Here is a 12,500-nt window from a genome sequence, read left to right as displayed (position 1 = left end):
CATAATAATGCTGCCACATATGTATACATATATATATATATATATATATATACATATATATATATATATATATATATATATATATATATATATATATATATATATATATATATATATATATATATATATATATATTATATTTATATATATATATATATATATATATATATATATATATATATATATATATATTTATACATGTATATATATATATATATATATTTATACGTGTATATATATATATATATTTATACGTGTATATATATATATATATATATGTATATTTATATATATACACACACACATATATATATATATATATCTGTGAGTTTTTCTAACATATTGTATTTATTTTGTCATTAAATTATTTTGGTATAGGTTGAGGCACTTACACATACAGAGAGAACAGAGTCAGTGCATGCTATTAGGTATTTCCTTTTTTTCTAGCTAAGGTCTTGTATTTAAATTCATATTAAAAAAGAAACCATAAATTAAAATCAAGATGAGATCAATAGCACTTTATGTTGATAAATTTTTGTTTATTTTATAGAGACACTGAGTTGGCACAAATTCCAGAAGGGTTATTGAGCACAATAAAAATATGTTATCCACAAGTAACTGAAGTTTTCTCATTTTATGAATTTATTTATAATTGCCTACAGAATCATGCAAACTAGATTTTATCATGTTTTGCTCAATGTTTTTACTGATTCTTACTTCCTGCCAAGTTAAAGTTTTTGTTATTATATCTCCACTTTTCCCTTTTGTTTGATGAGTATAAGAAATTATTTTTAATAAATGGTTTATTTTTGAACAATTTATTAAAAATGATTGAAATTACAGTTTTTTGATAAAACATTATTATGCAATTATTATGCAATTGTCTATTATTATGCAACGCTAAATTTAATTTCTATCAAATAAAAAAAAGATTCTATGAAGAGCTTTTTATTAAACAAAAATTAAAGTAACTTAAATCAAGTTTGCCACACAAAATTGTTAGTGATAACCTACTTCTATTTTTATGTAAGTGATTAGTGATCGACCGAAACCTGTTTCGGTATTGGTTTCAGCCGAAGTTTCAATTTGAACCAATACTAAAATTTCAATTTCGGTACTTTTTATAAACTTGGTAAAATTTGAAATTTCCATTGAAAAACATACCAAAAACCGGTATTTATCTAATTTAGAAAATTTTTTAGAATTTTCACAAAATATTTAGAGAATTTTCACAAAAATATTGAGAATTTTTAAAAAACGCCTTGAAAAATCTTGTTTTGTGGAGAAAATCTGCCAGTTGTTAAATTTCGCTTATAACTTATATCGCCGACTTATGTATTAAATTTCAATTTGGGATACACTTATAATTAATTTTAACATAATACGAGTATAAAAAAACAAAATGTAAAATTGCATTTTTAAATAAATTTTTCTAATAAAATAAATTTTGACTAGCCGAAATGTTGGTATCAGTTTCAGGAAAATATTTGTTTTGGTTTTGCACTAAATTTGAGCACCCGAAATTTGGGTTTCTTTCGGTTTAATTTTTTTCTGTTTCATTCTCTATAAGTGATTACTGACTTCTATTTTTAAAATAATTTTAACATTGTATATATGGACAATTTTTAATCAGGTTTTATTAAATACTATTTTTTACTTTCATCAAATTTAGTTTGAATTTTCCAAATCTAATTTTTTGTTATGAAGTTTATTTAATTAAATAACTCAATTTATTTAATTAAATAAATAAATTTAAATAAGTAACTCTTACACAACTAATTGTAAATTTTACTATTATTATAAATTCATATTATTGCAAATTCAGGTTGTTTCTCGTCTAATACAACTATTAGGTGAACGATTGATTACAAAAATGAAGAGGGGTTCACGATTAAATGTAGCAGACTCAAAATTAGGTTAGATATTTTTTTTTTTTAAGGTAGTTTGTCATTTATGAAAAATGTATAAACTTTAGTTTATTCAGCGTAACTTTTTAATATATATATATATATATATATATATATATATATATATATATATATATATATATACATATATACATATATATAAATATGTATATATATATATATATATATATATATATATATATATATATATATATGTATATATATATATATATATGTGTGTGTGTGTATATATATATATATATATATATATATATATATATATATATATACACACGCACACATATATATATATATTTATATATATATATATATATATAAATATATATATATATATATATATATATATATTTAAAAAAATCCATAAAATATATATATTTTATGGTTTTTCAACAATTGAACCTGCACTATTAAATCAAACATTGTCAGCATTTTTAATTATTGCATTACTTAAAGCCTCCCCATTATTTGTAATCCTAGAGTTTGTGCAAAAATTGTTTGATTATTAAAAATTTAATAAACTATTAATATATCACAAAATGTATTAAACAATTGTTGTATTTTGTTATAAACAATTGAACTGTATTTCAGAATGCATGTGAAAGACCATGCCTATGATGTTTTTGTTGCATTTCTAATCTATTAGTAAATTTTTTGTTGCAGCAAAGTCAGCCTTTCCATGTTTCAGATCAGCTTTTGTGTTGAACTTGGAAAGGATTGTATATAGGGTAAAGGATTGATATAGGGTAATACTGATGCTCAATATTGATGGGCTGAACTGGAACTTAGGTTTATCTTTTGATCTCCTTTGCAAACAAAAATCATCATATGTACAAATAAATTCACCTTAGTATTACTAACGTTATTCCTCACACTCAACAGTTTGTTTCTTGAGAATGATGAATAAAGACATTTTCATTTTGTGTAACCTTTCAATATCAGAATAGGCTAAGCTGGGTCCAGCAGTCCCCCTAGTCCCCAGACTGCTTGTTAACTCAAACTCAACAGTTTCTTTGAACATTTCCAAATGGTCTCTTTTGGTCTGAATGGTCTCTTTTAGGAAAAGCTTCATCTTAGATTTTTTGTTATCTTTTCTCAACAACTTTTGCATGGACTTAGCATAAATAGATCCTTTCTTGTCAGTTATCATGCTTTACACGAAAGCAAAAAACACTACTACACCACCACTACTCCACCATTACACCACCACTACACCAATACATAATATAATTTAGTTAGACTAAAATAAAATTCAAACAAAAAAGTTTATAAAACCGTTCAAAATTCAAGAAAGAAAAAAAATGCTAAGCAATTATTAGGCAAATTATTTTTAGATCTAATAGCATTCCTACAAATATTCTTTTAGATTTTAATTATAAGTTTTTAAATATTTTTTCTACAATAGTAATATTCTACAATAGTAATACAAAGTTAATGGTAGAGAAAATTATAGTTTATTTACTCCTAAAAGTAACGCGTCACTGACAAGTTCAATTTGTTACCTTTTTTTGAAATTCAGTCTTATCAAAGAAATACAAAACACATACTGAAAAAAAAAAGTTTAAAATAAAATAGGCCCTTAAACTTTTTAATTGGTTTTTAACTTTCTTCTCAACCCAACTGTTGTCTCAACCAAATTAATAATTATTTTATTAGTTTATATCTTAGTTTGACAATTTTCTTTAAAGTTTTGATAAAGTTGTTTATGATTTCCAGTTTAGTCACATTTAAAGCTATATTGAATATTTTAATAAGATCTCAAAGTTAAGATACACAGAAAAGAGTGGTAGCATAGTAGCATAGTAAGCAAGGCGACAAAGTGGCAATAATAGGTATCAAGGGTGGTTCTTTTATTAGTAACAGAAAAATAACAAGAAGTTTCAAAGTTTTATAGAATTTTGTCATAATTATTCTAAAACATTTAAAATGACTGACAACACCCATCATGCAGGATTCAGAAGCTTAAACTACAGAGCACAAAAAAAGTCTTATATTTTATTAAGTAAGAGCCAATTTAAGTTGAAGTTATGGTGAACTTACCATTCAACAATATCACATTCAATAAAACCGTGAAAAGTGACTTTCTTTTAATAGAGACAAGCGTTTTACTTAAAAAAAACATTTATGCCAGACAAATTCTTAAAGTGCCTATTTGTTTTTGTTTTTTTATCTTTTTATTATTAACTTTTTTAATTTTTTAGCGCATTTTTTAATGTCAGTTTGTTATATTACTCAGGCTATTTATTTAGAAAGAGTGGCCAAGAATTTAGGAACATTAGCAGTTATTCCTGCATCAAACTCAGTCCCTCTGCACAATTTTACATTTGAGTTGGGTTTAGCTATAAGTGATATTGGTAAGAATTTTATACAAGAAAATTATTTAATGTAAATGTTTATATTTATAAGCATATAAGTCTCAAAGCTTTAATCATATATAATGTATTCAACATATAAAAATTAGGTTCTACTCTTGTTTTGACAAGTGATGTTATCAAACAAAGATTGGGCAATGCTGTTTTAGAAAAGTAAGATTTTTAATTTCTTAAAGTGCTTGCACATATTTTTAAAGAAATAATATTTCATAGATAGGGAGAATTCATAGGAAAGTTTTGTTTTTTAACTAGAGAAAAAAAATGTATTAGAGCCGAGAAGTTTTAGCAAAGATGTTGATTCTTTTTTAGAAAGAGTGGGTCTCTTAGAGGATTGGGGAGGTTATAGTAATCATTTCCATGAAGTTTTTCAGTTTTATTAGTTTTAATAAAGTCTGGTAAAATAAAATAGAGAACAAATAGTAAACAAAAGTAAAAAAGAGAATAGGGATTGCAAATTCTTTGCAATTAATTTTTTCTAATCTGCAATTCATTCAGACAGTTGATCTAAATTGCTGTTATTATTGTTAAGTTTATTGATATCTCCTCTTTTTAATAAATTTTTCAATTATAAGAAAAAGCTTATTAGTTATTATATCATCACTGCTTTAGATGATATGCAATATTGGATATCTGTATCAGTTTTTAAAAGTTGTTAATCATCTTAAAATATATATAAATCAAAAAAAAATAACATTTTAAAGAATCCATTTTTTAAAAGAGATCTAAAAGTTACAACTATTTTTCAAACCTTAACCAAAACCTTATGAGACTCAGAAACAAGTTCAAGAGTTTGGTCACTAATTTCATTTTCTTCCAAATCAGCTTCATCAGGACACTGAATAATATTTTTAACTTTTTTTTAATAAATTACTGTAATAATGACTAAATATTGTTAATACAATCTATAAAATTTGTTTTGTTTTTTATTCATCAATTCTTTTTTTAAATAATATTGTAGATTTTTTCAGTTAAACAAAGGTTTGGAGTTATTTTGAGATCAAAATAACTCCAAATCTTTGAAGTTTTAGGATTTGCTTTTTAAAATTGACTTAATGTTCCTAATGTGCTGTGATTAAGTTCAACATGGTCTGAAAAACAAAAAATTTTAACTTTAGTGAGAAAGTTCAAAGATGACTAATTGATCCTGGAAAAAATTTCCTGGGACTCCTGGACTTTGAATAATTGTTTTTCTGGAAACATTTCCGAATAAAGAATAAAAAGTAAACAATCAGTATATCAATTTAAAAAAAATGAAAATTAGAATTCTTCAAATGATTGATTAAATGTAATTTAAGTAAAATTTGAATAAATGTTTTATATTTTCAGTATTCATGAATGTAATCTTTCTAATTGGCTTTCACATCAAGAAGATATCCATAGAATTGTTGTATATCAAGCAGACATGACAATGACAGAATGGACTAAAAGATGTATCAGGCAGGCAGATGCAATAATGATTGTTGGAAGAGTTGATGAAGATCCTCAAGTTGGAAAGGTTTTTTTAACCATATTTGCTACTAACTTAAATACATACATACATACATACATACATACATACATACATACATACATACATACATACATACATACATACATACATACATACATACATACATACATACATACATACATACATATATATACATATACATATATATATATATATATATATATATATATATATTTATATATATATATATATATATATATATATATATGTATATATATATATATATATATATATATATATATATATATATATATATATATATATATATATATATATATATATATATATATATATATATATATATTAGTAGTAGAAAATCACTTAACAAAAATTTTTTCCATTTAACACTGTGAAAACATTAACATTTAACATGGAAAAAATTTTTGTTAAGTGATTTTCTACTACTAATATAATTGCTCTGTTCCTTTAAGAACATTGAGCACTCTATTGTGTAGAATACTTTTTAAAGTTGTTTAAATATATATATATATATATATATATATATATATATATATATATATATATATATATACATATATATATATATATATATATATATATATATATATATATATATATATATATATATATATATATATATATATATGCAGCAACACAAAAACAGTAAAATAGGAAATAAAACAGAACGATCTGCATTAGCTACACACATGAGATATTGTTCACAACAAATTAACTGGGACAGTTGCAGAACTCTAAAAGTTGATGCTAAAAAGTTTGATAGGAAAGTTTGTGAGGCACTCGAAATACAGTACCACCAATGTGCCCCTCAACAAAACGGTATCAATTTAGATGAGGGTCATTATGTGTCAACAAAATTTTGGACACCATTTATGGCGCACTTACGTCAGAAAAAGGTGAAACCATCCTATTGACATAAAATAAAACTGCTGTTTTAAAAATAAAAAACAAAAAAAAAAAACAAAAAAAACTTTAAAGCTGAAGACGCTGGTCACAACAATCCAGCGAAAATTTCTTTAATAAAAATAAAAATAAATTTAGTATCGAGAGAAACTCGTATTAATTGATGTTTATAAAATAATAATTTACATACTCTCATACATGATGTCTATATTCAAGAATATATATATATATATATATATATATATATATATATATATATATCTTAAAAATAACTTCAAGTTAAATGTTAAATTAACATTACACTGATTTAAAAAGTTTTAATATTGGTGGCCAACAACAGAAATGTGGATAAGCATTTAAAATGACATTGGTAGAAATATTGTAGTAAATAATAAAATATACATCTATTTATATACACCAACTTAGATGCATATTTTTTTGAAAATGACAAACAAGTCGAAGTTTTTGTAAATGGTATTCAATTTCTTTGGGGCTACCTAATGGTTAAAGTGTATGCCAATATGTCAAAAACCATCCAAAAGCTCAAGGCCAATATCCAAGAATAAGTTACAGTGCCAAGACCTGAAATGCTTATAAAAGTTATGAAAAATCCTCTTGAAAGAGATGTCAGATCGAAGCAAATAAATGGGCTTATGCATCACCCTTTGTAAATAGATTTTTAAAAATTATTAAGATCTTATTCTTCAGATCTGCATGAAATGTTAGACAGTTCATACTGAAGTAGTCATAGATTGGGCCTCAGTACCCAGCTGAGGCCCAACCTTGGCTTAGGGTTTGAGTTTAGGCAGATATTATCAACAAAAAATGTTTTTCACTATTTTTCTTTTTCTTAAAAAAACCTGGCTTTTAGTTGGTGCCCACCTTAATACATAGTATGTATATATGCATAATATGTAATAATATGCATAATATTTTTATTATGAAAAAAATTATCCTTTTACAAAAAAAGTTTGTAAAATAAAAATTGTTTCCTACTATGTCTAAAGTAACTTTATTCAAAATGGTCCTCTTTCTCAATATTTTCTGAAATTCTTGCTTGAAATACAATCCCTAGACCTAGACAATGGATGTCTTGAGATTTCAGTGTTTGAGTAGGATTTTGCACAAGTATCTGACTCAAGTTTATCCCATGCAGAAGATGTCATAAAAGAAGTACAGAGGATTAACATATAGAGAGGAAAAATGAGATTGGCAATATGAAAATGAGATTGGCAGTATGAAAAATGAGATTGTCAATATGAAAAATGAGGTTGGTAATTTGACAATGTCAAACACTTTTAAGTCAACAGTTAGGTTGGCATTGCTGAATGCTGACTCTAATTCCAAGGGTTGAGTCAATAATGATCAAGTTTTTCTAGCCTCAATATCAGATTTTTTGAAGTTTCTCATTGTTCTTTCTGACGTTTTGAGGTCCTTAGCCATCTGGCGCATTGATCATACAGGGTTCCTGGTCAGTTGGGACTTGACGGTCTTTACAATCTTAAGAGTTCATTTTGAACGTGGCCTCCCAATTCCTTTTTTCTGTTCAATATTTCCACATTCAATAAACCTTTTTTTAACTCAGAGAACAGTGCTTTTGTGGACTCCAAAAGCCTAGAAACAGATTATCCATTTTTTGAGTGCCATCCCTCAATCAAAAAATGAATAATCTGTTCGTTTTTGTTTCTCATTTAGAACCACCTTTAAATGCTGTTGTTTTTCATTTACATTAATAATCTACATATCATAAACTTTCCATAGATACCAAAAAACCTAACTTTAAATTTTTGGCAGGAAGTTCTGTTTTTTTTTTTTTTTTCATTCACCATTATTTTATTATGCACCCAGCAAGTCCTAAAATGTACTAATATGTTTTTTAAATTAATAATGCAAAATATACATGTTCTTTAATTTTGCATTATAAAAATCCTCAACATACTTGAACAGTAAATTTGTAAGTAAAATTCAACCATTCTTTAAAATCAACAATTAACAGTGATAGATACTATTTGTCGGTTTATAAATATTGGTAAAAATAAAGATATGACAAAAAGTGGTTGTCCCTAAAAAATATCAAAGACTTAAGACAAGTCAATTATGCTCTCATATACATAAATAGACAGTTAACAAGCTAAGAAATAACATCTAACTTGAATGCTGCTAATATGCTAATAAAATTATTTCAGATAGGACTGTACAATGTTGCTTGAATGGTAGATTTGTTATTCAAAAACCTCTTTCAAAAGCTATAATTAAAAAAAAATTGATTTAAATGGGCTCTAGCACATAAAATTGGACAAAAATAGACAGACAAAATGTTTTGGAACAAAGCGAGTGATCAGTTTGTGAAAAACAGCTACTTGATATAATGGATAAGATATCCATTCTTTTCTTAAATGGTATAACATTTGTACATAATATTTTATGATATTCGTTCTTATCAAATGGATATCACAAGATATTATGTAGAAATGCTTTACCATGTAAGCATACCTGTACCATGTAGGTATACCTGTAGGCATGGGTTTACCATGCAGCAGGTTATAGACCCAAAACATGATCCTAGTACTTTAGAAACTATTTGCAAAAAAGGAAACTTGTGGAGAACTTAAAATTATGACATGGCTACTGTAATTGTCTGAACTTTACCCAATTGAGTTACAATTAAGTTATTTACACACACATATATATATATATTTTAACTCTGTTATAATAACTATTTAAAATATAAGAATTAAAAAATAATTTAAAATATAAAGAAAAAGACAATGCAAACACATTTTTAACAAAAAACTTATTTTATATCTTATAAATTGATGTTAAGAAAATTCTCAGGTTTAAAGGGAGAAACAGCTAAGGCTTGAGTCACTCTATGCATAGATAATATGCAACAAAGAACAAGTTTTTGATTTATTTATATTAGAGATTATTTATGTTTACAAGTGTGGTGGTTTGGTGCATTTGTAAGTTCAGTTAGGTTGTTTGGTATGGTCTTTTTATGTTTTTGTTTATTTCAAGTTGGGTGAATAGAAAGCTAAACACACTCACTTCTTGCGCTTATAGGCTAGCACATAAGAGCCAGGCGTAAAACCTACAGAATAGACTTCAATTGATCAAATGAACACATTAGTCACTGTAGGTCACAAGCCTTTACTCTTAGCCAAAAGAGCTAGAACCCAGTACTGGTGTGGAATAATGTGCATTGTGGAGCTTCCAAATGAACTAGTTCATGAGTGTCAGCATAGTCATTAGTATATTAAGCACTGTAACCCATCTAGCAGAATTGGCTAATATTTGTTTTTTATTAAGGTGTACACAGGAAGAACTTGGGCTCACCAGCCACAAATAATATATTTTTAATTGTTTATGCAACAAATGGTTGCATATAGGTGACCAAAGGAGCAGTCAGTTAAGTAGATCTGGGAGATGTGATAATAAAAACAGATTGCAGATGAGAATCAGCAATGAATGTTAAGACTATTTAATAGGAGGAAATTTAAAATTTCACTGCTCAGAAGAGAGGGGTGCCATAACTCATTCTCTAGTCCCATCCTAAGTAAATAATTAAAAAATGGTCTATGAGTTAGCAAGTCTATATAAATCCACTGATGTAATGAGTGTCCGCATGACTAATTATATCAGCAATATAAAACAAATTAAAAAATAGATAAAATTGTAAGAAAAATAATAATAATTTTTCGGAAAGTATAAAAAGAAAAAAGAAAATATGCTACCTTAATATATATATATATATATAAAAATGTAATTTATTACCTTGAATGTTTATCATACAATAAACAAGCCACATATACTGGTAAAACTAATAACTTAAAATTACGTATAACTGATATATTTCTAGTTGCAGAGTCAGCCTATCCACTGATAGATTTGACAACCATGTTTAACCATATTATGTGCCCATAATAGTATTTTTGAACCTTTTTTCTAACTTTTTGTCTTCCTTGAACTTAACAATGAGAGTTTTTTTATTATTATATGAAAAGCTTTTACATTATCAAAATCATGTTGTGTCATAAGTTGATGAACTTTTGCTCAAAAGTAATGAAAAGAGGTTTTATTCTGAATACTTTTCAAAAAAGGTCATCTATAACATGAAATTTTTAAAATGGTAAGTAAGACAGTAGTATTATGACTTTGTATATAAAAGGTTTAAGAAAATTCTAAAGCCTAAAATTTTCTTGAAACTTATGAAACTTTCTAGAACTTTCTGGACTGTTTTAAATATTTTTAGAAATCTCTGAAACTTTTTAGAATTTTCTGGAGTCTTCTAGAAGTTTATGGAAATTAGCAAGATTTAGACTAAATAAGCTGATTAAGTGACGCTAATAATTATATATGAATCTGTATTTGCCCGATGGCAGCCAAATAATATAAAAGTACAATAACACTTATTTATTATTATTGCCTTTCAGAAATATATTCAATTATTATCTTCAATCATAATATCCTATAAAAAAAGGGCTTCCACTACTGAAAAAAATAAAACAACCTGAATGAAGAATCTCTTAAAATTTATGAGTCACATAAGAAAAGAAGAACTGTTCCACTAGAAAAACAATTACTTGAAGATAATAGCAGGATACCACTCAAAATCCAAATTGTTGGTTGCTATCTGTTCCTGGAAGAATCCATCAAAGGGAGACAAGAGTGCATAAAACAAATTTAGAAAGAAGTAACAAGTATATGGCAAAAGAATTTAAGTTTTCTACATTTGTCAATTAAAATTGTACAAGCTAAACTGGATTATTTTAAGTTTTTGGCATCACAAAAAAAGATGGTGAATGGCTCTGCAGTGAGGACAAAAAATTGCATCATGTTATGATTGAAAGCAAAGGACAGGGTGGGTATACAACTGGGAAGGCTGTTAGTTTGAAATCTAAACTAGTTTAAAATCTATCCATCTAAAGAAAGAAAAATTTCCTTTAAGCCTACTTCAACAACAGTAACAGCAATAGCAACAATGTCAACTTCTGAATCTGAGTCTGAGGCAGAATATCAAGAGTCTGAAGATTCAGAAGAACAGTTCATAAACATCAGCAAGAGCAACAGCAAAACCAAAAATGCAACCAAATTAGTAACATCTTCAAAGTTATTAACTAGCAGAGTATGAAACAGCAGAAACCGTTTGTCAATAGTTAACTCTAGATGGGATTGACATTCAGACACCTTCACAGTCTGGTATATTCAGAACTATTAAAGAAGCTGTTAAACTTAAAGAAGAAATGTAAACACTACATTTCGAAAGTTGGTCACTGCATTTTTATGCTAAATGTATTAGTCACCAAAAATATAAAGTGTTAGTGTTGAAGAATAAACAAAGAGAAGTTATGTTACAAACACTAGATCTACCAGGCGAAAAAGCTGATACTGTTGTTATAGGTATAAAAGCTATTCTTGACGAATACAATTTATGGTAGAGTGTAAAGATGATTTTATTAGGTATTACGAATGTGAGAAGTGGAAGGAGAAATGGGATTGTCAGTCAGTTACAAAGATGTTTACTGAAAAGTATCTGGAAGTACAACAATTTATTGGTTGTCAACATCATGTTTTTGAGTCCTTTGTGTAGTAATGGATGAAGAACTTGGAAGAAGTAATATGTTGCCCAATATCGAATAATTATTTATCCTGGAACTTGTAAAGAACTACAAACAGCTCAGTAAGAATTTCAAGAATGGTAAGGAAGTGGTTACTGAAACAACAGGATAGTGTGATGATATGAAATTTCTATTTCATTTAACTTGGGTATTCCGCTTTTTTAAAGAATCTGGAGTATTTCCTAAAATAAAG

At 26.4% G+C, this 12,500-nt stretch overlaps 1 protein-coding gene across 3 annotated transcripts in view; it reads left to right on the top strand.

Annotated features, from left to right (window-relative positions):
* LOC100211798 (patatin-like phospholipase domain-containing protein 7) overlaps positions 1–12,500 on the top strand; it is a 111,124-nt gene that overhangs the window by 72,117 nt on the left and 26,507 nt on the right. For all 3 annotated transcript variants that reach the window (XM_065790630.1, XM_065790629.1, XM_065790632.1), the window contains exons 21-26: positions 379–428; positions 551–614; positions 1,826–1,916; positions 4,175–4,279; positions 4,387–4,450; positions 5,624–5,792. In XM_065790630.1, the coding sequence (XP_065646702.1) occupies positions 379–428; positions 551–614; positions 1,826–1,916; positions 4,175–4,279; positions 4,387–4,450; positions 5,624–5,792 (543 nt within the window). The remainder of the gene's footprint in view (positions 1–378; positions 429–550; positions 615–1,825; positions 1,917–4,174; positions 4,280–4,386; positions 4,451–5,623; positions 5,793–12,500) is intronic.

This window comes from Hydra vulgaris, chromosome 02, assembly GCF_038396675.1.
Source record: "Hydra vulgaris chromosome 02, alternate assembly HydraT2T_AEP".
In the NCBI taxonomy this organism is placed as follows: domain Eukaryota; kingdom Metazoa; phylum Cnidaria; class Hydrozoa; order Anthoathecata; family Hydridae; genus Hydra; species Hydra vulgaris.
The sequence above is the reverse complement of the archived record's forward strand: the minus strand, read 5'-3'. Positions and strand labels throughout refer to the sequence as shown.